This window comes from Lithobates pipiens, unplaced genomic scaffold, assembly GCF_037356315.1.
Source record: "Lithobates pipiens isolate NorthernLeopardFrog02 unplaced genomic scaffold, aLitPip1_a1.2 Scaffold_27, whole genome shotgun sequence".
Taxonomy (NCBI): Eukaryota; Metazoa; Chordata; class Amphibia; order Anura; family Ranidae; genus Lithobates; species Lithobates pipiens.
In genome coordinates this window covers 3987353-4014665 of record NW_027507788.1, presented here as the reverse complement: position 1 = coordinate 4014665, position 27313 = coordinate 3987353, and the positions used below count along the sequence as shown (strand labels likewise).

General features: G+C 48.6%; 1 protein-coding gene across 1 annotated transcript; it reads left to right on the top strand.

Annotated features, from left to right (window-relative positions):
• The first annotated feature begins 9454 nt into the window (after positions 1-9454).
• AGMAT (agmatinase (putative)) lies at positions 9455-26907 on the top strand. Its single transcript, XM_077456306.1, has 7 exons — positions 9455-9854; positions 14291-14493; positions 17320-17368; positions 21917-22112; positions 22421-22600; positions 24113-24197; positions 26240-26907. The coding sequence occupies exons 1-7, from the start codon at positions 9502-9504 to the stop codon at positions 26311-26313; spliced, it is 1140 nt and encodes a 379-aa protein (XP_077312432.1). The 5' UTR covers positions 9455-9501; the 3' UTR covers positions 26314-26907.
• Positions 26908-27313: the final 406 nt, after the last annotated feature.

Here is a 27313-nt window from a genome sequence, read left to right as displayed (position 1 = left end):
GGACGCATTTAAAGTGTATCTAAACCCGGACACAGTGATGTCATATATTGCGGCGTACCGCTCCTCAGACGTGGCGGCTGCATTCATTTTCTTTTTTTTTTGAATTTTTTTTCCTCTCTTTATTTTCTCCCGGTGAGGTGATCCTGCCACTTCCTGTCCTGGGGTGACAACACTCACTGTACTGTATGGAGGAGCGGCGTTGTCACCGCAGGACAGGACTACAGAACACCTTCTCCTGTTCTCCATAACACGGAGGGGAGGAGGGGGAGGGAGGAGTTCTGTAGTCCATAGAAATAGCTGGGAACAATGTAACTGATAAGCACAGGAAGTGATCGATTCCCCGGGTTTCTGGCAGGATCACCAAGCATTTATCAGGCAGATAATAACAAAATGCATGAAGAGCCAAAATTTATTTTGTTCCAGTGCGGTGTGTTTTGCGAATCGCACGCGTTGCCGCAGCGCACAGTGACACGTCTTGTGATTCATTATTGAGGCGACCCCAATACACAGAAAAAAAAAGAAATAGAGCTGCATTTTTCCTGCACTGGAACATGGTAAAAAAATGCACCGGACTGCATCAAAAACGCATCAAAATGCACATGCAAAAAAAAGCATCTGGAGCGCATCCGGACTGCGTTTCTATGGTGTGAACCGGCCCTAAGGGTTTTTGATGCGTCTTTGGTGCGTTTTTGATGCTGTCCAGGGCTTTTTTTCCCGCTCTTTTTTCTTAACCTTAAATAAGGACAAATGCGTTTTTGGTGCATTTAGGTGCGTTCCGATGCGTTCCAGTGCCTTTTTTATGCGTGAACTGGCCCTTCCGATGCATTTTTGATGCGTTTGCGTTTGCATTCCAGGTGCTTTTTTTCTTCTTTTTTCCTGTTTTTTTCCTCACTATATTAGGGTCCGCACTGGACCATTCTTGATGCGTTTTTGGTGCGTTTTTGATGCAGTCCGGTGCATTTCCCCCCTCTTTTTTCTTAACTTTTAATTTGGGATATTTGCGTTCCGGTGCGTTTTTGATGCATTTTACAGCGATCCAGTACAGTCCATTGCGGGAAAAATGCAGCATGTTCTATGTTTTTTTTTCTGGAACTGACCGCACCGGTGTGAACTTATGCATTTGGAAACCATATAATCTACTATCCATGCGTTACTATGATGCAGATCAAAAGATGGATCGGGGTCCCTGTGGATGGGGCAGGGTCCATGTAGATGGATCAGGGTCCCAGTAAATGGATCAGGGTCCCTGTAGATGGATTGGGCCCCTGTGGATGGGGCAGGGTCCCTTTAGATGGATCGGGGTCCCTGTAGATGGGATGAGGTCCCCGTGGATGGGATAGGGTCCTTGTAGATGGGGGGGGGGTCCCTGAGGATGGATCAGGGGTCCTGTAGATGGATTGGGGTCCCTGTGGATGGGGAGGGGTCCCTGTGGATGGGGCGGGGTCCCTGTAGATGGATAAGGGTCCCAGTAAATGGATCAGGGTCCCTGTAGATGGGGCAGGGTCCCTGTGGATGGGGCGGGATCCCTGTAGATGGATCAGGGTGCCTTTAGATGGATCGGGGTCCCTGTAGATGGGGCAGGGTCCCTGTAGATGGATCGGGGTCCCAGTAAATGGATCAGGGTCCCTGTAGATGGATTGGGGTCCCTGTGGATGGGGCGGGGTCCCTGTAGATGGGGCGGGGTCCCCGAGGATGGATCAGGGTCCCTGTAGATGGATCGGGGTCCCTGTGGATGGGACGGGGTCCCTGAGAATGGATCTGGGTCCCTGTTAATGGATCGTGGTCCCTGTGGATGGGGCAGGGTCCCTTTAGATAGATCAGGGTCCCTGTAGATGGATCGGGGTCCCTGTAGATGGGGCGGGGTCCCTGTGGATGGGGCGGGGTCCCTATAGATAGATCAGGGTCTCTGTAGATGGATCGGGGTCCCTGTAGATGGATCGTGGTCCCTGTGGATGGGGCAGGGTCCCTTTAGATAGATCGGGGTCCCTGTAGATGGATCGGGGTCCCTGTAGATGGGGTGGGGTCCCTGTGGATGGATCAGGGTCCCTTTAGATGGATTGGGGTCCCTGTAGATGGGGTGGGGTCCCTGTGGATGGATCAGGGTCCCTGTGGATGGGGCAGGGTCCCTTTAGATAGATCAGGGTCCCTGTAGATGGATCGGGGTCCCTGTAGATGGGGCGGGGTCCCTGTGGATGGGGCGGGGTCCCTATAGATAGATCAGGGTCCCTGTAGATGGATCGGGTCCCTGTAGATGGATCGTGGTCCCTGTGGATGGGGCAGGGTCCCTTTAGATAGATCGGGGTCCCTGTAGATGGATCGGGGTCCCTGTAGATGGGGTGGGGTCCCTGTGGATGGATCAGGGTCCCTTTCGATGGATTGGGGTCCCTGTAGATGGGGTGGGGTCCCTGTGGATGGATCAGGGTCCCTGTGGATGGGGCGGGGTCCCTTTAGATGGATCGGGGTCCCTGTGGATGGGGCGGGGTCCCTTTAGATGGATCGGGGCCCCTGTAGATGGGGCAGGGTCCCTGTAGATGGATCAGGGTCCCTGTGGATGGGGTGGGGTCCCTTTAGATAGATCGGGGTCCCTGCAGACGTATCAGGGTCCCTGTGTGAAGTAATTCGGAATGCATCAAAAACGCACCAGAATGCACCAAAAAAGTTAATAACGCACATGCAGAAACGCATCGGGATGGATTTGGAGTGCGTTTTTTGTGACTGCGCAGGGGGTGCCGGGTACAACCCCCGCCATGCTTCTGTCTGCACCGCGTCAGTTCCCTTCCAGGGATGCAAATTGGCATATTCGGCTTTCCATGTCATTGGGTCGCACGTTAGGTGTGGCGATTGCGGGGAGGACATTAGAGTGTGAGCTCTTCTGGCGAGAAGGCTGCCGCAGAAATTATTGAATTTATTTAAAAAAAATGAAAGAAATAAAGAAACCAGATTAAGGAAAAATGATTTTAAAGGAAAAGCACGTTCACGTGACAGTGACCAAAGAGAACCACCAGGTGGCGCATCTGCTCACTTTTAAACTTTTACAGCAGAACTTCAACACAGAGCAGGAATGGAGAATTGTGTACTTACCTTTCCGGTACATTCCTTTCCCGGGACGTCTTCATGGCGGCACACGATAGGGGCGGAGCCACAAGCCACGATGCGCCAGGAGAATCCACCTACGAAGTGTTACCGCCTACAGAATTTCCAGCTCTGTTCGGCCGGTCTTGGGATCTGCCAGGCCGGTGACACACCTACTTCCTGGCTCAGCAATGCAGCTTCCGGTGTCACCCCACCCCCCCCCCCCCCCCAGCCTCCATCCTGCTCAGCGTCATTGTCTTCCGTCCAATCAGCATGTTACATATAATAAAATGATAAAAATAAAATCTGTATTAAAAATATATGAAATCCAAATGATAGAGAATTGATTACGAAGCGCTTCATCACACCATGAAGGTGCGTCCGGGAGGTTTTTTATTTGTTTTTTTTTTTGTTTTTGTTTTTGTTTTTTTTATGCACTGTGTACAGTCCCTCAGATTGAGGAGTTTTATGGTCACCCTAGGGAGCCGTGATTTAGATAAAAGTTATAAATGTAGTAATAATAATAAGAATAAAAATAATAATATTATTAATAATAATTATAAAAATAACAATATTGATGATAATATTAATAATACAAATAAAAATAATATTAAAATTAATTATATTATTATTATTATTATTATTATTAATAATAATAATAATAATAATAATACATAATATTAATATTATCATCAAATAATAATACTAATAAAAATAATACTAATATTAATAATACTAATATAATAATAAAAATAATAATATTAATAATAATTATAAAAATAACAATAATAATAATACAAATACAAATAATAATAAAAAGAATAATAATAATAATAATAATAGTAATAATAATAATAATAATAATAATAATACATAATATTAATATTATCATCAAATAATAATACTACTACTAAAAATAATAATAATATTCATAATTCTAATATAATAATAATATTAATAATAATTATAAAAATAACAACAATAATAATACAAATAAAAATAATAATAAAAACTATATTACTTATATTATTATCATTATTATTATTATTATTATTATTATTATTAATAATAATAATAATAATAATAATAATAATAATAATAATATTTTCATCAAATAATAATAATACTAATAAAAATAATAATATTAATAATACTAATATAATAATAAAAATAATAATATTAATAATAATTATAAAAATAGCAATAATAATAATAACACAAATAAAAATAATAATAAAAGAAGAATATTAATTATTTTATTATTATTATTATTAATAATAATAATAATAATAATAATAATAATAATAATAATAATACATAATATTAATATTATCATCAAATAATAATACTACTACTAAAAATAATAATAATATTCATAATTCTAATATAATAATAATATTAATAATAATTATAAAAATAACAACAATAATAATACAAATAAAAATAATAATAAAAACTATATTACTTATATTATTATCATTATTATTATTATTATTATTAATAATAATAATAATAATAATAATAATAATAATAATATTTTCATCAAATAATAATAATACAAATAAAAATAATAATATTAATAATACTAATATAATAATAAAAATAATAATATTAACAATAATTATAAAAATAGCAATAATAATAATAACACAAATAAAAATAATAATAAAAGAAGAATATTAATTATTTTATTATTATTATTATTAATAATAATAATAATAATAATAATAATAATACATAATATTAATATTATCATCCAATAATAATAATAATACTAATAAAATAATAATATTATTAATAATATAATAATAATAAAAAATACAATAATAATTGTTTACTATTATTAATAATAATACTAATAAAAAATAAAAATAATATTAATAATACTAATATAATAATGATAATAATAATAAAATAATAATAATAGTATACTACAAATAATGATATTTATAATATTAATATTAACCATACGGATATTTTATATTATGACAACATTATTAAAGGAGATCTCTGGTCAGGGCATACATGTGCATTGTATAATATCAGCATTGTAATAACAATGCAAACAATACTTATTACTGACAATCCAATATAAAATTACTGAAAAAATCTCCTTTAGTGTTGTGAGTGCTGCCTGTCTGCTGGCCGTCTCTTTCCACGACTTCCTGGGTTCCCAGCATGCTGTGCAGCTTCTCCTCCATTTCTAAGGACTACATATCCCATGGTACCTTGCTGATTCCTGCCCTGACTCCGCTTCCTGAAACTCCTCCCCTGAGAAGGCGGGCTCTGTGAAAGGTGTGACACAGCAGTGCCCCCTCATAGGAAATAGTGACTCCGTGTCCCGGAATTTCAGGGAGGAAATGTGTGGGGTCTTCACAAAGTGAGTTTAGAAATTCAGAGTAATAGGAGGAAACTGAAAATCATTGGAATACAATGCGGAGATGAGGATCAGATTTTACATTGTGACCAGGGATAGGCTTTAAAATTAATTAATAATTTGGTATATTGATATAAAAGGTCCCCTGTGGAGGTTGCAGGGTCCCTACAGATGGATTGGGGTCCCTGTAGATGGATTGGAGTCCCTATGGATGAATCGGGGTCCCTGTGGATGGATCGGGGTCTGTGCAGATGGATCATGGATAGGTTGCGTTCCCTGTAACTAGATCAGGTTCCCTGCAGATGGATCGTAGATGGGGAGAGGAGTCCTATAGATGGAGTTGGGTCCCTGTAGATGGATCTGGGTCCCTGTGGATGGGACGGGATCCCTGTGGATGTGATGGGGTCCCTGTAGATGGATTGGGGTCCCTGTGGATAGGGGGGGTCCCTGTAGATGGATCTGGGTCCCTGTGGATGGGACGGGGTCCCTGTGGATGGGGTGGGGTCCCTGTACATGGATCGGGGTCCCTGTGGATGGGGCGGGTCCCTGTAGATAGATCAGGTTCCCTGCAGATGGATCGGGGTCCCTGTGGATGGGGCGGGGTCCCTGTAGATGGGGCAGGGTCCCTGTGGATGGATCTGGGTCCCTGCGGATGGATCAGGGTCCCTGTAGATGGATCGGGGTCCCTACAGATGGATCGGGGTCCCTGTGGATTGAACAGGGTCCCTGTAGACAGAGAGGAGTCCTATAGATTGAGTGGGGACCCTGTGGATGGATCGGGGTCCCTGGAGATAGAGCAGGGTCCCTGGAGATGGACCGTGGTCCCTGTGGATGGGACGGGATCCCTGTGGATGGGGCGGGGTCCCTGTAGATGGATCGGGGTCCCTGTGGATAGGGTGGGGTCCCTGCAGATGGATCGGGGTCCCTGTGGATTGAACAGGGTCCCTGTAGACAGAGCAGGGCCCTGTGGATGGATCGGGGTCCCTGTAGACAGAGAGGAGTCCTATAGATTGAGTGGGGACCCTGTGGATGGATCGGGGTCCCTGGAGATAGAGCGGGGTCCCTGGAGATGGACCGTGGTCCCTGTGGATGAGACGGGATCCCTGTGGATGGGATGGGGTCCCTGCAGATGGATCGGGGTCCCTGTGGATGGGGCGGGTCCCTGTAGATGGATCGGGGTCCCTGTGGATGGGGCGGGGTCCCTGTAGATGGGGCAGGGTCCCTGTGGATGGATCGGGGTCCCTGCAGATGGATCGGGGTCCCTGTGGATTGAACAGGGTCCCTGTAGACAGAGCAGGGCCCTGTGGATTGAACAGGGTCCCTGTAGACAGAGCAGGGCCCTGTGGATGGATCGGGGTCCCTGTAGACAGAGAGGAGTCCTATAGATTGAGTGGGGACCCTGTGAATGGATCGGGGTCCCTGGAGATAGAGCGGGGTCCCTGTAGATGGATCGGGGTCCCTGTGGATGGGGCGGGGTCCCTGTAGATGGGGCAGGGTCCCTGTGGATGGATCGGGGTCCCTGCAGATGGATCGGGGTCCCTGTGGATTGAACAGGGTCCCTGTAGACAGAGCAGGGCCCTGTGGATTGAACAGGGTCCCTGTAGACAGAGCAGGGCCCTGTGGATGGATCGGGGTCCCTGTAGACAGAGAGGAGTCCTATAGATTGAGTGGGGACCCTGTGAATGGATCGGGGTCCCTGGAGATAGAGCGGGGTCCCTGTAGATGGATCGGGGTCCCTGTGGATGGGACGGGATCCCTGTGGATGGGATGGGGTACCTGTAGATGGATCGGGGTCCCTGTGGATAGGGTGGGGTCCCTGTAGATGGATCTGGGTCCCTGTGGATGGGGCAGGGTCCCTGTGGATGGGGCAGGGTCCCTGTGGATGGGGTGGGGTCCCTGTAGATGGATCGGGGTCCCTGTGGATGGGACGGGGTCCCTGTAGATGGATCAGATTCCCTGCAGATGGATCAGGGTCCCTGTGGATGGGGCGGGGTCCCTGTAGATGGGGCAGGGTCCCTGTGGATGGATCTGTGTCCCTGCGGATGGGGTGGGGTCCCTTTAGATAGATCGGGGTCCCTGCAGACCTATCAGGGTCCCTGTGTGAAGTAATCCGGAATGCATCAAAAACGCACCAGAATGCACCAAAAAAGTTAATAACGCACATGCAGAAACGCATCGGGATGGATTTGGAGTGCGTTTTTTGTGACTGCGCAGGGGGTGCCGGGTACAACCCCCGCCATGCTTCTGTCTGCACCGCGTCAGTTCCCTTCCAGGGATGCAAATTGGCATATTCGGCTTTCCATGTCATTGGGTCGCACGTTAGGTGTGGCGATTGCGGGGAGGACATTAGAGTGTGAGCTCTTCTGGCGAGAAGGCTGCCGCAGAAATTATTGAATTTATTTAAAAAAAAATGAAAGAAATAAAGAAACCAGATTAAGGAAAAATGATTTTAAAGGAAAAGCACGTTCACGTGACAGTGACCAAAGAGAACCACCAGGTGGCGCATCTGCTCACTTTTAAACTTTTACAGCAGAACTTCAACACAGAGCAGGAATGGAGAATTGTGTACTTACCTTTCCGGTACATTCCTTTCCCGGGACGTCTTCATGGCGGCACACGATAGGGGCGGAGCCACAAGCCACGATGCGCCAGGAGAATCCACCTACGAAGTGTTACCGCCTACAGAATTTCCAGCTCTGTTCGGCCAGTCTTGGGATCTGCCAGGCCGGTGACACACCTACTTCCTGGCTCAGCAATGCAGCTTCCGGTGTCACCCCACCCCCCCCCCCCCCCAGCCTCCATCCTGCTCAGCGTCATTGTCTTCCATCCAATCAGCATGTTACATATAATAAAATGATAAAAATAAAATCTGTATTAAAAATATATGAAATCCAAATGATAGAGAATTGGATCGGGGTCCCTGTAGACAGAGAGGAGTCCTATAGATGGAGTGGGGACCCTGTGGATGGATCGGGGTCCCTGGAGATAGAACGGGGTCCCTGGAGATGGATCGGGGTCCCTGTGGATGGGGCGGGGTCCGTGTAGATGGGGCGGGGTCCCTGCAGATGGTGCGGGATCTTTGTAGATAGATTGGGGTCCCTTTAGATAGATTGGTGTCCTTGCAGATGGATCAGGGTCTCTGTGGATGGATCTGGGTCCCTGCAGATCGATCTGGATCCCTGCAGATGGATGGGGGTCCCAGCAGATGGATGGGGGTCCCTGTGGATAGATTGGGGTCCCTGTGGTTTGAACAGGGTCCCTGTAGACAAAGCGGGGCCCTGCAGGTGGATCAGGTTCCCTGTAGACAAATTGGAGTCCCTGCAGATGGATTGGGGTCCCTGTGAATTGGGCGGGGTCCCTGTAGACAGAGCGGGGGCCTATGGATGGATCGGGGTCCCTGTAGACAGAGCAGTGTCCCTGCAGATGCATTGGGGTCCCTGTGGATGGATTGGGGTCCCTGCAGATGGATCAGGGTCCCTTTGGATGGATCGGGGTTCCTTGTGGATGGATCGGGGTCCCTGTAGACAGAGCAGGGGCCTGCAGATGGAATGGGGTCTGTGTGGATGGATCGGGGTTCCTTGTGGATGGATTGGGGTTACTGTAGACAGAGTGGGGGCCTGCAGATGGATCGGGGGGTTCCCTGTGGATGGATTGGGGTCCTTGTAGATAGATTGGGGTCCCTGTGGATGGATTGGAGTCCCTATGGACAGATCGGGGTCCCTGTGGATGGATTGGGGTCCCTGTAGACAGATTGTGGTCCCTGTGGATGGATTGAGGTCCCTGCAGACAGATTGGGGTCCCTGTGGATGGATTGGGGTCCCTGTAGACAGATCGTAGTCCCTGTAAGCTCATGAAGTTCAGGACTGTTGGCAGGCCTCCAGAAGACGTTACAAAGTTATGTGAAGAGTTAAAAATACCCTCCGGGGTGTACTGTTTCCTAATTTAGGGAGACGGGAGGTGTGTTGGGGGTGGGGCCCCATGAAGTGAAAAGGGAGGGCCCCTGTAGGGGAGGGAGATCGTACTTTGAGCCCAGGAGTCACAGCTCAGCCGCCATGGCCAATCTTCAGAGAATCCGCAATCTCCTCCGTCCCAGCCTCCTCTGGACTGGCCCCCAGGGGCCCCACAGTGGCCCCCTGTCCCCATGGAGGCATTCAGTGTCCCTGCGGTGCTCCTCACCTTTCTCTGTGGCGCGGCCCTCGCACAGGTGGACGGTGCTCCGGGGACCCCCCCGGCGGTGCCTTTCGGACAAGAAGTTTAATGCCCCCCTGAGTGCGGAGTTTGTGGCCCGCCCCTCCGGGGTCTGCACTATGATGAAGCTGCCCTACCAGGAGTCGGCGGAGGGGCTGGACGCCGCGTTTATCGGGGTGCCGCTGGACACCGGGACCTCCAACCGACCTGGAGCCAGGCGAGTACACCCCCCCCCCCCCCGAAAATCCTGAGATTCCCGATCGATTATTGGCAGATACAGACCGATTGATATGTATTATAATCAATACCGAATCAGATCTCACAAAAGTAAGTACACCCCTCACATTTCACGGCCACAATTGAAACCTATACAAACAGCGAGGGGGGGGGGGGGGGGTGTAGTTGTCACATTGTGCCTCGCAGTTGCCGGGCAGCTTTACAGTGCGCTGATGGTCCGGTTTTGCCTGTGTTGCCGGGCGGATTTGCTGTGTGAAAGGTCGGGGGTTGCAACACAGACAAAACCAGATCTTCAACAAGCCGCCCTCCAGCAGCAGCGAAGCACAAACTGAGAACTGCGCTCTCCCCCCGCTGTTTGTATAGGTATCAATTGTGCCTGTGAAATGGTATCTCCCATCTAGAGATGCCTCCTCCAATGTGCGCATGCGCCGTGGTCACGTCAGCCCAACTGATCGGCAAATCAGCTGTTGTGCTGTTCCGTACGGCGCATGCGCAGTACATCCCGGGCACTTCTCGACAGAACGCCGGCAGCACTCATGCAGCCCCAGACCATGACACCCCCACCACCATGCCTGACTGTAGACAAGACACACTTGTCTTTGTCCTCCTCACCTGGTTGCCCCCACACACGCTTGTCACCATCTGACACCAAATACCTTTATCTTGGTCTCATCAGACCACAGGACATGGTTCCAGTAATCCATCTCCTTAGTCTGCTTGTCTTCAGCAAACTGTTTGTGGTCTTTCTTGTGCATCATCTTTAGAAGAGGCTTCCTTCTGGGATGACAGCCATGCAGACCAATTTGATGCAGTGTGCGGCGTATGGTCTGAGCACTGACAGGCTGACCCCCCCACCCCTACAACCTCTGCAGCAATGCTGGCAGCACTCATACGTCTATTTCCCAAAGACAACCTCTGGATATGACGCTGAGCACGTGACCTCAACTGCTTTGGTGGACCATGGCGAGGCCTGTTCTGAGGGGAACCTGTCCTGTTATACCGCTGTATGGTCTTGGCCACCGTGCTGCAGCTCAGTTTAAGGGTCTTGGCAATCTTCTTATAGCCTAGGCGACAATTCTTATCTTCAGATCCTCAGAGAGTTCTTTGCCATGAGGTGCCATGTTGAACTTCCAGTGACCAGTATAAGAGAGTGAGAGCGATAACACCAAATTTAACACACCTGCTCCCCATTCACACCTGAGACCTTGTAACACGAACGAGTCACATGACACCGGGGGAGGGAAAATGGCTAATTGGGCCCAATTTGGACATTTTCACTTAGGGGGTGTCCTGACTTTTGTTGCCAGCGGTTTAGACATGAATGGCTGTGTGTTGAGTTATTTTGAGGGGACAGGAAATTTACACTGTTATACAAGCTGTACACTCACTACTTTACATTGTAGACAAGTGTCATTTCTTCAGTGTTGTCACATGAAAAGAGAGAAGAAAAGATTTACACAAATGTCACTGAGGGGTGTACTTACTTTTGTCAGATACTGTGTATATAAATTTTGATTGGAGGAGGCCGACCACACATACTACAGCCTCTACAATCCCCTCTACACGTTACAATCTGATTGTACAACCTGAACGGTCACAGATTGAATCCACAGGTTGGTAATCTCTCCCAGCTCTCCGGCCCCCGGGCGCTCCTCGCCATTCTGCAGCTCGCAGATCCAAATTGGTGTAGGGGAAAAAAACAAAAAAATGATCCTCTATGGAGACGGTTCTCATCTCCGCTACAAGTCACCCGAAGCTCCAAAAAAGTTCTGAAGTTTCTTTTTTTTGTAGCTCAAATTGGGAAGATTTGCGCGTTTTTTTGCCGCGTCTTTATTGCCGCAGAAGTGAGTGGAGCGCGATTTCCTGCTCAATTGAAAAAAATGATGTACAATAAATACACAAATACCTAAAACTCAATATAAATAATCAATAAATAAAATAAACTGATAATATGTCATGACAAATAAATAATTACCCCCTATATTAAATAAATTATTATTTTTAATATTTATAATTATAATAATAATATTATTAAGCACCCCCCCCCAATAAATAATAATAATAATATAAATAATAATACTGATTTATTATTATGAATATTATTATTATCTGACCCTAATCCTAACCTCCAATCCTGACCCTAACCCTAATTCTAACCCCTAATCCTAACCCCCTAATCCTAATCCTAACCCCTAATCCTAACCCTAATTCTAAACCCTATTCCTAACCCCCAATCCTAACCCTAACCCTCCATCCTGACCCTAACCCCTAATTCTAAACCCTAATCCTAACCCCTAACCCACAATCCTAACCCTAATCCTGACCTAACCCTAATTCTAACCCCTAACCCTAATCCTAACCCCTAATCCTAACCCCTAACCCTAATCCTAACCCCTAATCCTAACCCTAATCCTAACCTCCAATCCTGACCCTAACCCTAATTCTAACCCCTATCCCCCAATCCTAACCCCTAACCCTAATCCTAACCCCTAATCCTAACCCTAATTCTAAACCCTATTCCTAACCCCCAATCCTAACCCTCAATCCTGACCCCAACCCCTAATTCTAAACCCTAATCCTAACCCCTAACCCCCAATCCTAACCCTAATCCTGACCTAACCCTAATTCTAACTCCTAATCCTAAACCCTAATCCCCAATCCTGACCCTAAACCCAACCCCTAATCCTGACCCTAACCCCCAATCCTAACCCGGACCCAACCCTAATTCTAAACCCTAATCCTAACCCCCAATCCTGACCCTAACCCCTAATTCTAAAACCTAATCCTAGCCCCTAAACCCAACCTCTAATACTGACCCTAACCCTCCATCCTAACCCCTAATCCCAACTCCTAACCCTTAATCCTAAACCTAACCCCTAACTCCAAACCCTAATTCTAACCCCCAATCCTAGCCCCAACTCCTAATCCTGACCACAACCCCTAATCCTAACCCCCAATCCTAGCCCCAACCCCTAATCCTAACCCCCAATCCTAGCCCCAACCCTAGCTCCAACCCCTAATCCTGACCATAACCCCTAATCCCAACCCCCAATCCTAGCCCCAACCCCTAATCCTAACCCCCAATCCTAGCACCAACCCTAGCTCCAACCCCTAATCCTGACCATAACCCCTAATCCCAACCCCCAATCCTAGCCCCAAACCCTAATCCTGACCATAACCCTCAATCCTAAACCTAACCCCTAACTCCTAATTCTAACCCCCAATCCTAGCTCCAACCCCTAATCCTGACCCTAACCCCTAATTCTAACCCCCATCCTAGCCCCAACCCCTAATCCTGACCCCCAATCTTAGCCCCAACCCCTAGTCCTGACCCTAACCCATAATCCTAACCCCACCCCCTAATCCTAACTCCCAACCCCTAATATTGACCCCTACTCCTAAACCTAACCCCTAACTCCTAATTCTAACCCCCAATCCTAGCCCCAACCCCTAGTCCTGAGCCTAATCCATAATCCTAACTCCCAACCCCTAATATTGACCCCTACTCCTGACCCTAGCCCCTAATCCTAACCCCAACCCCTAATCTTGTCCTCTAATTCTGCCCCTAACCCCTAATCCTGACCCCTAATCCTAACTTCCAACCCTTAATCCCAACCCTATACCCCTCTCACACCGAGCTGTCTAGGGCGTCAGCGGTAAAGTGGCGATATTTTTAGCGCTGCTTTGCCGTCATTTTAGTGGCACTATTCGGCCGCTAGCAGGGCGGTTTTAAACCCCCCCGCTAATGGCCAAAAAGGGGTCAAATCCGCACGCAAAATGCCGCCAGATTGATTTCAATGGGGAGCATCGGTGCAGGAGGGGTGAGTTCACCGCTCCAAAGAAGCTGCTGGCAGGACTTTTTGTGACGCTACAACTGCCAGCGCACCGCTCCAGTGTGAGGGCCCTCTGGCTTTTTCACTGGAGTGAATGGAGCCGTTTTTTCGGCGCTATTTTTATTGCTTGAAAAATGCCAGCAGTGTGAAAGGGGTCTAACCCCTAATATTAACCCCGACCCCTAATCCTAACCCTAACCCCTATTCCTAACCTTAAAGTTTGTATAAAATAGAAAAGAAAGACAAAACATTTTTTGTATAGATATAAAAACATTCTAAATACCTTTTTTTTCCCTTTTTTATAAGTGATCAGATTCCCTCTGTTTTCAGCTGCCTAAGAGCTGGAGAAGGAGAAACCGCAGCACATTGATCTTCCCAGTGAATGGCTGTATAGGGAGAAAAGGGGGCGGGGGCTGTCAGGACAAGTCTGATCATTGGAGTAGAGCAGGCTGATTTCCCAGCACAGCTAGAGAACCGACCATGGTGTGCTCTCCTGCTTAGTGTGGTCAGTTTTTAATTGGAAAGCACGGGGACTGGTTGGAAAACCAGGGATTTCACATACGGCGATATTTTTGTTCCCCAGGTTCGGGCCGCGCCACATCCGGGCGGAGTCCTCCATGGTGAGAAGATACAACATCACCACCCGATCGGCCCCGTACGACTCTATCATGGTGGCGGACATCGGTGACGTTAATGTGAATCTGTACGACCTGAAGGACAGCTGCCGGCGGATCAGAGAGGCCTACCAGAAAATCATGGCGACCAGGTGTATACCGCTAACACTAGGTAGGGGGCGCTGTGTGCAACGTCCTTTTTATTCCTGCTAGTAGGAGGAGCCGGAGCAAACCACGGGGGGGGGGGGGGGGGGGGACGACTGACCCCCCCATAGTTTGTTGACAATTTTTTTTTTTTTTTTTACATTTTGCTTTTCTTTTACTTTTTTTTACATTTAACACGTTTTATTTCACGTGCGAAGTAATGACTCCACCACACTCATTGGGCCACACCCACATTAGATAAGCCACACCCTCTGTTCACCTGTTTGGTTTTCCATGGAATAAAAAAATGAGAATTCTAGAAGGTCTACTTCACTTTACAATGGGACAAGGGTCTGTGTCAGCAAATAACTGACAATAATAATAATAATAATAATAAAAAAACAATAAAAACAACAATAATATTAATAACAGCAACAACAATAATAATAGTGAAATAATAAGAACAATAATAATGATACATAACATCATTAATGCTAATAATACTTTATTTTAATTTTTTTAACATTTTTATTTTTTATTCATTTACTTTTTTCTTTTTTGTTTACTTTTTTTTAATTTTTATTTTTTCTTTCACTTTTTTTTTTTACATTTTTCTTTTACTTTTATTTTTTTACATTTTTCTTTTTACAATTATAATAATAATAAAAACAATAATAACGATAAATAATAACAACACTAATGCTAATAATACTTTTACTCTTTTTCTTTTACTTTTTTTTTTCTTTTTTACAATAATAATAATAATAATAATAATAATACAAAAAATAATAATAGAAATAAAAATCAAATAGTAAAAACAATAATAATAATAAATAATAGTAAATAATAATAAAATCAACACTACAAAGTCTCAGTCTCTAGGACAGGAAGTGCAGGAAAATCTTCCCCAGGGAGACACAGGGGTTCCGTGTTGGAGAAGATGAGCGATCGCAGGGACTCGGAATGAATGTCAGCGGCAGGCGCTGCGGTTGCATCATCTGGAATGTCCTCCTGGGGCCCTCACATGTTACACTGCAAACTCCAGAGATGAAAGGGAGGAGTATGAAAGACCTGCCATCCAGTGTGGGAAGGGGAGGGGGCCAAGGTGAACAAGACCTCCTAAATTAGAGAGGCTAGAGGGGAATAATAATAATAATAATTAAAAATAACAACAATAATAATAATAATATTAAAACAATAATTATAAAAAATAACAATAATATTAAAAACAATAATAATAAAAAATAACAATAATAATAAAAACAATAATAATAATATTAAAACAATAATTATAAAAAATAACAATAATAATAATAAAAAATAACAATAATAATAAAAACAATAATACAAATAATAAAAAAATAACAATAATTAAAATACTAACAATAATAATAATAAAAAATAATAATAAAAAAAATAACAATAATTAAAATAATAAAAACAGTAAAAATTATATTAATAATAGTAATAATAAGGGGGAATTAGTTTGGGATGCTGGTATGAAGGGGCTCTGAAAGGGACTTTGGTGGGCTTATGTTTATTCTGAATTTGTTTGCTTTTATACTGAAGATTTTTTTTCACTGTTGTACTAAATCAAATACTGAAAAAAAAAAAAACCACAAGTAAATTATATATTTATTTATTTTTTTGGCCCTCATCATTTATAAAAGTTTGGAGCCCCCTCCCTCCCGTGTATTTGATAGGTTTACTGATACAGAGGGTGAATGTAGATACGGATGGTGAATATAGATACAGAGGGTGAATGTAGATACGGATGGTGAATATAGATACAGAGGGTGAATGTAGATACAGAGGGTGAATGTAGATACGGATGGTGAATGTAGATACAGAGGGTGAATGTAGATACGGATGGTGAATGTAGATACGGATGGTGAATATTGATACAGAGGGTGAATGTAGATACAGAGGGTGAATGTAACTACGGATGGTGAATGTAGATACAGAGGGTGAATGTAGATACGGATGGTGAATGTAGATACAGAGAGTGAATGTAGATACGGATGGTGAATGTAGATACGGATGGTGAATGTAGATACAGAGGGTGAATGTAGATACGGACGGTGAATGTAGATACGGACGGTGAATGTAGATACGGATGGTGAATGTAGATACGGATGGTGAATGTAGATACAGAGGGTGAATGTAGATACAGAGGGTGAATGTAGATACGGATGGTGAATGTAGATACAGAGGGTGAATGTAGATACGGATGGTGAATGTAGATACGGATGGTGAATATTGATACAGAGGGTGAATGTAGATACAGAGGGTGAATGTAACTACGGATGGTGAATGTAGATACAGAGGGTGAATGTAGATACGGATGGTGAATGTAGATACAGAGAGTGAATGTAGATACGGATGGTGAATGTAGATACGGACGGTGAATGTAGATACGGACGGTGAATGTAGATACGGATGGTGAATGTAGATACGGATGGTGAATGTAGATACAGAGGGTGAATGTAGATACGGATGGTGAATGTAGATACAGAGGGTGAATGTAGATACGGATGGTGAATGTAGATACGGATGGTGAATGTAGATACGGATGGTGAATGTAGATACGGAGGGTGAATGTAGATACGGATGGTGAATGTAGATACGGAGGGTGAATGTAGATACAGAGGGTGAATGTAGATACGGATGGTGAATGCAGATACACTCGCATACAGCAAACAGAGCTCCGGGATCACCCAGCACAACATATCCTGAGAGTATCTGTCCCTGTAGAACTAGAAGTCCCAGCATACAAGAAGTGGATCTGGAGTGGACACGCCCCTTCGCTTTCTCTGGGACTCTATTGATGATGACGTTATCTTTGTCTTCATAGGAGGAGATCACACCATCACTTACCCCATCCTTCAGGCCGTAGCAGAAAAGTAAGTCGTTACTGTCACTGCTGATCAGCAATAACAAAAAAAGAAAAGAGAATAAAATATATCAGCCATAACATTATGACCACCCACCTAATATTGGGTAGGTCCCCCCCCCCCTCTCCTGGCCCGTCCAGGTATGAACTCCACTAGACCTCTGAAGGTAGGTTGTGGTATCTGGCACCGAGCTGTTAGTAGCAGATCCTTTAAGTTCTGTAAGATGTGAGGTGGGGCCTCCATGGATCGGACTTGCTTTTCCAGCACATCCCACAGATGCTCCATTGAGATCGTTGAGATCTGGAGAATTTGGAGGCCAAGTCAACACCTCCAATTTGTTGTTGTGTTTGTCAAACCATTCTTGAATTCATCAGACCAGGCCGCCTTCTTCCATTGCTCCGTGCTCCAGTTCTGATGCTCAGGTGCCCATTACACATTTAGCTGTGGACACGGATCAGCATGGACACCATGACCAGTCTGCAACTACACATCCCCCCCACACACCACAATCTCCGATGCTCTGTGTGTTCTCACACCTTTCTATCCCAACCAGAATTCCCTTCACCAGCAATCTGAGCTCCAGTAGCTCTTCTATTGGATCAGACTACACAGGCCAGCCTCCCCACCCCTCCCCTCCACCAATGAGCCTTCCCTCCCCAACTCCACCAATGAGCGTCCCCCTCCCCCACCTCCATCAATGAGCGTTCCCCTCCCCCACCTCCATCAATGAGCCTTCCCTCCCCCACCTGCATTAATGAGCCTCCCCCCCACCTCCATCAATGAGCCTTCCCTCCCCCACCTGCATTAATGAGCCTTCCCTCCCCAACTCCATCAATGAGCGTTCCCCTCCCCCACCTCCATCAATGAGCCTTCCCTCCCCCACCTCCATCATTGAGACTTCCCTCCCCCCACCTCCATCAATTAAACTTCCCTCCCCCACCTCCATCAATGAGCGTTCCCCTCCCCCACCTCCATCAATGAGCCTTCCCTCCCCCACCTGCATTAATGAGCCTCCCCCCCCACCTCCATCAATGAGCCTTCCCTCCCCCACCTGCATTAATGAGCCTTCCCTCCCCAACTCCATCAATGAGCGTTCCCCTCCCCCACCTCCATCAATGAGCCTTCCCTCCCCCACCTCCATCAATGAGCCTTCCCTCCCCACCTCCATCATTGAGCCTTTCCTCCCCCACCTCCATCAATGAGCCTTCCCTCCCCCACCTCCATCAATGAGCCTTCCTCCCCCACCTCCATCAATGAGCCTTCCCTCCCCACCTCCATCAATGAGCCTTCCCTCCCCACCTCCATCAATAAACCTTCCCTCCCCACCTCCATCAATGAGCCTTCCCTCCCCACCTCCATCAATGAGCCTTCCCTCCCCACCTCCATCAATAAACCTTCTCTCCCCACCTCCATCAATGAGCCTTCCCTTCCCCACCACCATCAATGTGCCTTCCCTCCCCCACCTCCATCAATGAGCCTCCCCCCCCCACCTCCATCAATGAGACTTCCCCCCCACCTCCATCAGTGAGCCTTCCCTCCCCACCTCCATCAGTGAGCCTTCCCTCCCCACCTCCATCAATGAGCCTTCCTTCCCCCACCCCCATCAATGAGCCTTCTCTCCCCACCTCCATCAATGAGCCTTCTCTCCCCACCTCCATCAGTGAGCCTTCTCTCCCCACCCCATCAATGAGCCTTCACTCCCCACCTCCATCAATGAGGCTTCCCTCCCCCACCTCCATCAATGAGCCTTCCCTCCCCCACCTCCATCAATGAGCCTTCCCTCCCCACCTCCATCAGTGAGCCTTCCCTCCCCACCTCCATCAATGAGCCTTCCCTCCCCACTTCCATCAATGAGCCTTCCCTCCCCACTTCCATCAGTGAGCCTTCCCTCCCCACTTCCATCAGTGAGCCTTCCCTCCCCACTTCCATCAGTGAGCCTTCCCTCCCTACCTCCATCAATGAGCCTTCCCTCCCCACCTCCATCAGTGAGCCTTCCCTCCCCACCTCCATCAGTGAGCCTTCCCCCCCACCTCCATCAATGAGCCTTCCCTCCCCACCTCCATCAATGAGCCTTCCCTCCCCACCTCCATCAATGAGCCTTCCCTCCCCACCTCCATCAATGAGCCTTCTCTCCCCCACCTCCATCAATGAGCCTTCCCTCCCCACCTCCATCAATGAGCCTTCCCTCCCCACCTCCATCAATGAGCCTTCCGTCCCCACCTCCATCAATGAGCCTTCCCTCCCCACCTCCATCAATGAGCTTTCCTTCCCCACCTCCATCAATGAGCCTTCCCTCCCCCACCTCCATCAAAGAGCCTTCCCTCCCCACCTCCATCAATGAGCCTTCCCTCCCCACCTCCATCAATGAGCCTTCCCTCCCCACCTCCATCAATGAGCCTTCCCTCCCCACCTCCATCAATGAGCTTTCCTTCCCCACCTCCATCAATGAGCCTTCCCTCCCCCACCTCCATCAAAGAGCCTTCCCTTCCCGCCTCCATCAATGAGCCTTCCCTCCCCACCTCCATCAATGAGCTTTCCTTCCCCACCTCCATCAATGTGCCTTCCCTCCCCACCTCCATCAAAGAGCCTTCCCTCCCCACCTCCATCAATGAGCCTTCCCTCCCCACCTCCATCAATGAGCCTTCCCTCCCCACCTCCATCAATGAGCTTTCCTTCCCCACCTCCATCAATGAGCCTTCCCTCCCCCACCTCCATCAAAGAGCCTTCCCTTCCAACCTCCATCAATGAGCCTTCCCTCCCCACCTCCATCAATGAGCCTTGGCCGCATGACCCTGTCACCGGTTTTCCCGGTTCTCCTTCCTTGGACACTTTTGGTTGGTCCTGACCACTGCAGACCGGGAACATCTCAGTTTTGGAGTTGCTCTCACCTGGTTGTCTACACATTATATTTTGGTCCTTGTCAAAGTCCCCCCAATCCTTACACTTGTCCATTTTCCTCCTTTCAACACATCAACTGCTGCCTAATATCTCCCCCCCCCACTTCCAGATGTCATGGTAACCAGATAATCAACGTCATTCCCTTTACCTGTCGGTGGTCAGAATGTTATGGCTGATCGATGTACTATTACAATAATATCTATTTTCTAGGACAGCAATACTCGTCTTGTGCGCCCTCTGCTGGATTTAACAAAAATGTATTGGGGTGATGAGGGTCTTGTGGTGGTGAGAGCACAGGGGCCCGTAAGGCATAATGGTGAAAGTGAGGGTGTGGCATACACTGGCGCTGTGGTGAGTGCAGAGAAGGTGGCACGCACTGGTGCTGTAGTGAGTGCAGGGGGGCGGCATACACTGGCACTGTGGTGAGTGCAGGGGGGTGGCATGCACTGGTGCTATGGTGAGTGCAGAGGAGGTGGCATGCACTGGCACTGTGGTGTGTGCAGGGGGGAGGCATGCACTGGCACTGTGGTGAGTGAAGTGGAGGTGGCATGCACTGTTACTGTGGTGAGTGCAGGGGGGACGGCATACACTGGCACTGTGGTGAGTGCAGGGGGGGCGGCGTACACTGGCACTGTAGTGAGTGCAGAGGAGGTGGCAAGCACTGGCACTGTGGGGAGTGCAGGGGGGCGGCGTGCACTGGTGCTGTGGTGAGTGCAGAGGAGGTGGCATGCACTCGCACTGTGCGGAGTACAGGGGGGTGGCGTGCACTGGTGCTGTAGTGAGTGCAGAGGAGGTGGCATGCACTGGCACTGTGGGGAGTGCAGAGGAGGTGGCATGCACTGGCATTGTGGTAAGTGCAGGGGGTGGCATGCACTGGTGCTGTGTTGAGTGCAGAGGAGGTGGCATGCACTGGCACTGTGGGGAGTGCAGGGTGGTGGCGTAAACTGGTGCTGTGGTGAATGCAGGGGGTGGTGTGCACTGGCGCTGTGGTGAGTGCAGGGGGGTGGCATGCACTGGCGCTGTGGTGAGTGCAGGGGGGTGTCTTGCACTTGCGCTGTGGTGAGTGCAGGGGGGTGGCATGCACGGGCACTGTGGGGAGTGCAGGGGGGTGGCATGCACTGGCGCTGTGGTGAGTGCAGGGGGGTGGCATGCACGGGAACTGTGGGGAGTGCAGGGGGGTGGCATGCACTGGCGCTGTGGTGAGTTCAGGGGGGTGGCATGCACGGGCACTGTGGTGAGTTCAGGGGGGTGGCATGCACGGGCACTGTGGGAAGTGCAGGGGGTGGCATGCACTGGCACTGTGGTGAGTACCGGGGGTAGAGTTCAGGGGCAGCAGTACGGGGGTGAGAGCAGAGAGGGGAGGGGGGTGCAAGATGTGGTAAAGGATTTTGTCTTTTCATTTTCGCTGGGTAAGAGTAAAGCAAGAAAGTCACCCCACCATGTGTCTGTGCCCGCTTCCACCATGGCATTCTAACAGAACACATTAGATGTAGTAAAGCACCAAAAACTGCATCATGTGAGCTGATTTTTTTTCCTGTTTCGGGCCATCTCAGTATAGGAGGAGGGGGAGGGGACAAATCTTTTAACAGTAATTAAAAAATGGTCTCATTGGCAATACAATTTACCATGACGGCTCTTGTCTGCGTTGCCCCGCTGCAGGCACGGTCCGGTGGGCTTGGTACACGTGGACGCGCACACGGACACGGGCGACATGGCGCTCGGCGAGAAGATCTACCATGGGACGCCATTCCGACGTTGCGTGGATGACGGTCTCCTGGACTGCAAGAGGGTGGTCCAGATTGGAATCCGAGGCTCTGCCTACAGCGCCGATCCCTACAAATTCTGCAGAGACCAGGTATGTCGTCACCCCCCACTTCAAGGGGAACCCCCCCCCCCATCACCTAAACTTAGTCCGGCTTTTATTCTCTGGAAAAAAAAAAACATGGAGGCTTCAGAGAAAAAAAAACTGACCACAGAATGATGCCACCTCCAGGAAAACATCTGAGGTTTGGTTGGCGCTGGTATGTGGGAAGCTTTGATTATACACGGGGTGTGGTGATGGCAGCCAGGAATGGGATCTATGGGGGGGCCGCAGCCCCCGTTGGCGATGCCGGAATCCACCCCTGTGAAGTATGGAGTCTCACCCCCTCGTGTGTCTTTCAGGGATTCCGGGTCGTCCTCGCTGAGGATTGCTGGTTCAAGTCTTTGGTGCCTCTCATGTCGGAGATCCGCCAGCAGATGGGGGACAAACCCGTTTACATCTCTTTTGACATTGACGGAATCGACCCGTCGTTCGCCCCCGGCACCGGGACACCGGAGGTTGCCGGACTTACAACACACCAGGTAGGCAAAACCAGCCCATGGGCAGGTAGGTGGCGTGACAATTCAGAGTGATGGTGGGCTTGCATTTATCCTGTCCTAGGGGCACTATTCCTTCCACTGACACCAATGATGGGGCACTATTCCTTCCACTGACACCAATGATGGGGCACTATTCCTGCCACTGACACCAATGATGGGGCACTATTCCTTCCACTGACACCAATGATGGGGCACTATTCCTCCCACTGACACCAATGATGGGGCACTATTCCTCCCACTGACACCAATGATGGGGCACTATTCCTCCCACCGACACCAATGAGGGGCCACGATTCCTCCCACCGACACCAACGATGGGGCACTATTCCTCCCACCGACACCAAGGATGGGGCACTATTCCTCCCACCGACACCAACGATGGGGCACTATTCCTCCCACCGACACCAAGGATGGGGCACTATTCCTCCCACCGACACCAAGGATGGGGCACTATTCCTCCCACCGACACCAACGATGGGGCACTATTCCTCCCATCGACACCAACGATAGGGCACTATTCCTCCCACCGACACCGATAGGGCACTATTCCTCCCACCGACACAAACAATGGGGCACTATTCCTCCCACCGACACCAATGATGGGGCACTATTCCTCCCACCGACACCAATGATGGGGCACTATTCCTCCCACCGACACCAATGATGGGGCACTATTCCTCCCACTGACACCAATGATGGGGCACTAATTACTCCCACTGACACCAATGATGGGACACTATTCCTCCCACTGACACCAATGATGGGACACTATTCCTCCCACTGACACCAATGAAGGGGCACTAATTACTCCCACTGACACCAATGATGGGACACTATTCCCCCCACTGACACCAATGATGGGACACTATTCCCCCCACTGACACCAATGATGGGACACTATTCCCCCCACTGACACCAATGATGGGACACTATTCCCCCCACTGACACCAATGATGGGACACTATTCCCCCCACTGACACCAATGATGGGGCACTATTCCTCCCACTGACACCAATGATGGGACACTATGCCTCCCACTGACACCAATGATGGGACACTATTCCTCCCACTGACACCAAGGAAGGGGCACTATTCCTCCCACTGACACCAATGATGGGGCACTATTCCTCCCACTGACAGCAATGAAGGGGCACTATTCACTCCCACTGACATCAGGAAATGTTCTACTCCCACTGGCCATGGTCGGGCCCCTCTACAGTCACCAATGTGAGAATGGAATAGCGGCCCCCCATACCTCCTTGGATATACACGTCATACATCCCAGGAGGCTGTCTTACTGACAGGTGCATGCGCATCGCAAGACACTGCACATGTGAAGATGTGCCGCAGGTCTTCGGGACCCAGCAGACTCCGCGGTACATCTGTACGCACTCAGGATACTCAAAGATGGCGTCGTGGGAGAGGAGGGGCAAATGTATTCTGGGACTGAAGTTCCTCATTAAGATAAAACTCTTCTTGTTTACCCCCCTCCAGGCTCTGGAGATAATCCGCGGGTGCCGGGGAATGAACATCGTAGGTTGTGACCTGGTAGAAGTTGCCCCAATCTACGACCTGTCAGGTGAGTGTCGGCGTCTCCGAGGATTTCGGGTCATTATGGCGCCTCCGAGGATTTCGGGTCATTATGGCGCCTCCGAGGCTCAGCATTATGGGGAAGGATTGTAATTCAGGGACAAAAATAAATAAATCTGTGCCCAGGAGGCAACAGTGGGGTATTGGGAGCTTTTATTTTTGGGCCTAGAAGTATAAATTGCCCATCTAATCCCCCGGATCAAGGGGGTGTCCAACTCAATTTCATTGTGGGGCCGCATCAGCAGTATGGTTGTCCGCAAAGGGTCGGTTATATCTGGGGTGCACTACATAGAGTGCAGGGTTCAGGGGTTTATTTTCTACAAAGGGCAGGGTTTAGGGGTGCACTACATGCAGAGTACCGGGGTGCGCTGTGTAGAGTTCAGAGCTTAGGGGTGCATTTTGTACAGAGGGCAGGGTTTAGGGATGCGCTACCTACAGAGTTCAGAGGTGGGCTGTGTACAGAGTGCAGAGTTCAGGGGTGCACTGTGTACAGTGCAGGGGTTAGGGGTGTGCTACGCACAGAGTGCAGAGTTCAGGAGTGCGCGGTGTACAGAGGGCAGAGTTTAAGGGTGTGCTATGTACAGTGAAGGGTTCAGGGATGTGCTACCTACAGAGTTCAGAGATGTGCTGTGTACAGAGTGCAGAGTTCAGGGCTGATGTGCAGAGTTTAAGGGTGCGCTATGCGCAGACTAAAGGGTTCAGGGGTGCGCTATGCGCAGACTAAAGGGTTCAGGGGTGCGCTATGCGTAGACTAAAGGGTTCAGGGGTGTGCTATGCGCAGAGTAAAGGGTTCAGGGGTGCGCTATGCGCAGAGTAAAGGGTTCAGGGGTGCGCTATGCGCAGAGTAAAGGGTTCAGGGGTGCGCTATGCGCAGAGTAAAGGGTTCAGGGGTGCGCTATGCGCAGAGTAAAGGGTTCAGGGGTGCGCTATCTACAGAGTGAAGAGTTCAGGGGTGCACTGTGTATAGTGCAGGGGTTAGGGGTGTGATACGCACAAGGGTGAAGGGTTCAGTGGTGTGCTACGGACAGAGTGCAGAGTTCAGGGGTGTGCTACATACAGTGAAGAGTTCAGGGGTGCGCTACATACAGTGAAGGGTTCAGGGGTGCACTACCTACAGAGTACAGAGTTCAGGGGTTCGCTGTGTACAGAGTGAAGGGTTCAGGGGTGTGCTACGCACAGAGGGCAGAGTTCAGGCTTGTGTTGTGTACAGAGTGCAGGGGTTAGAGGTGTGCTACGTACAGAGTTTAGGGGTGTGCTATGCACAGCGTGCAGTGTTCAGGGATGCACTATGCACAGAGTTTAGGGGTGCGCTATGTACACAGTGCAGAGTTTAGGGGTGCGCTGTGTGCAGAGTTTAGGGGTGCGCTGTGTACAGAGTGCAGCGTTCAGGGATGAGCTGTGCACAGAGTTTAGGGCTGCGCTATGAACAGAATGCAGGGTGTACAACCCCCTCTCCCCCCCCCCATCCCTGTAAGCCGCTTAGCAAAGCTGTTCCTTGTAAACACAGCAGTGACAGTGGGGAGTGGAGGGTGGGAGCTGCAGGTGGCAGAATGGAGTTTCGCTATGTTGCAGCTGTAAAACTGGGTGTGGGGGCCACACGACAGGGCCTGGAGGGCCAGATTGAGCCAAGCCCTGGGTCTTGCGTTTGACACACGTGTCTTAGGCCCCTTCCAAGTGGGTTGGAGCGGGTGGAGGGGCCTGTCGAGCGCCGTCGATTCCTATGGAGAGATCAGATCTCGTCCGATCCGCCAGGACGCATGTCGAACGTATCGCCACACGGCTGATTTTAGCGGATCGGATGTCAGCAGACAGGTCACCGCTGACATCCGTCGCTCCATAGACCTGCATGGAGCGTCCACTCAGGTCCACCAAAAAAAAAAAAAAAAAAACTGACAGGCGGCCGGGTTTCGCCCGTGTGAAAGGGGCCTTAGAGTCAGCTCAGTACAAGAGCGCCCCCCAGTGGGGAATTCCTCTCAGAGTACAAAGATTTCCCATTTCACAATCACTAATTACAAACGTTGAATGTTGCAGGGAACACGGCTCTGACCGCAGCCAACCTCTTGTTCGAAATGCTGTGCGTTCTACCCAATGTGAAGACCTACTGAACACAGTTATGACCAAGACTGGCCAGAAGGCGGCGCTGCGACAAACGCCAACAAGAAGAGCGGACCTGGAAGAAAAAAAAAAAAATAAAAAAAATAAAAAAAAAACACACACAAGAAAGACGCTTTGCTGCAGGAATCCTGATCTTTACACACAAACAATCCCTGGATCTTGATATATACGAAAAATGAAGCGGCCAATCAGATTTCGCTTTGCTGCACAGAACGCTAAACAGCCGGAATCGGGCTCTCGGGATCGCACACTGCTTTGTTGTTTTTGTTCTTTGAAATCTGCAGCTTTGATTAAAAAAAAAAAAATTCTTGATCAGACACTTCCTGTTGTAGGGTGACAACACTACCGCCGCCTCCCAATTGTACTCCTGCGTAGTCAGCCTCTCCCATGCACCCCCTGGTGGAGACCACACAAGGCTGTGCTGACAACCCATCGCTCAGGCATGGCCGCGCATTATCAGGAAGCCAGTCCAGCGCAATGATGATGTGCTGAGGCCGGAGCGAGGGCCTGTAGACAGGAAGTGGGAGGAAGGAGGTAAAAAAAAAAAAAAAAAAAGTAAAAAATAAAAGTAACTTTGTATAAAAGTTGTTGGTTAGATTTGTGGGGGGTGGTGGGGGAATTATTTTCCAACATGGAACGGCTTTCTTGTCCCATCATCCCCAGGAACGCCAGCTGTCCCCTCTGAGCCTGTGTCCAACACAGCAACAAACACAGAAAAAACGTGCTGCATGGAAGATGAATATGAAAAGTTTACACACCTGAAGGGTCTCTTACGTACACTGTGAGCTTTTCACAACGTGCATTAGAAACTAGAGCAAGTCAGCTAGAGCCCCGCCCTCATTTCCTGGCTGGAGGGACATCCAGCATCTTCTAGAACTTACCTCCCTGATGGCGCGGCCAGGGCTTCTGATTGGGAGCTGGCTCCCGATCATATGACCGCTCTGGGAACCAATCACAGCGGTCACGTGATACAGATGCCGCCACCGACCC

Bases quoted from the DNA above. Each gene is read 5' to 3' on its own strand.
- AGMAT (XM_077456306.1), top strand. From the start codon at position 9,502: ATGGCCAATCTTCAGAGAATCCGCAATCTCCTCCGTCCCAGCCTCCTC. The intron at 14,494-17,319 runs GTAGGGGGCGCT...TTGTCTTCATAG, and splicing joins GTGTATACCGCTAACACTAG to GAGGAGATCACACCATCACT. The intron at 22,601-24,112 runs GTAGGCAAAACC...ACCCCCCTCCAG, and splicing joins CCGGACTTACAACACACCAG to GCTCTGGAGATAATCCGCGG.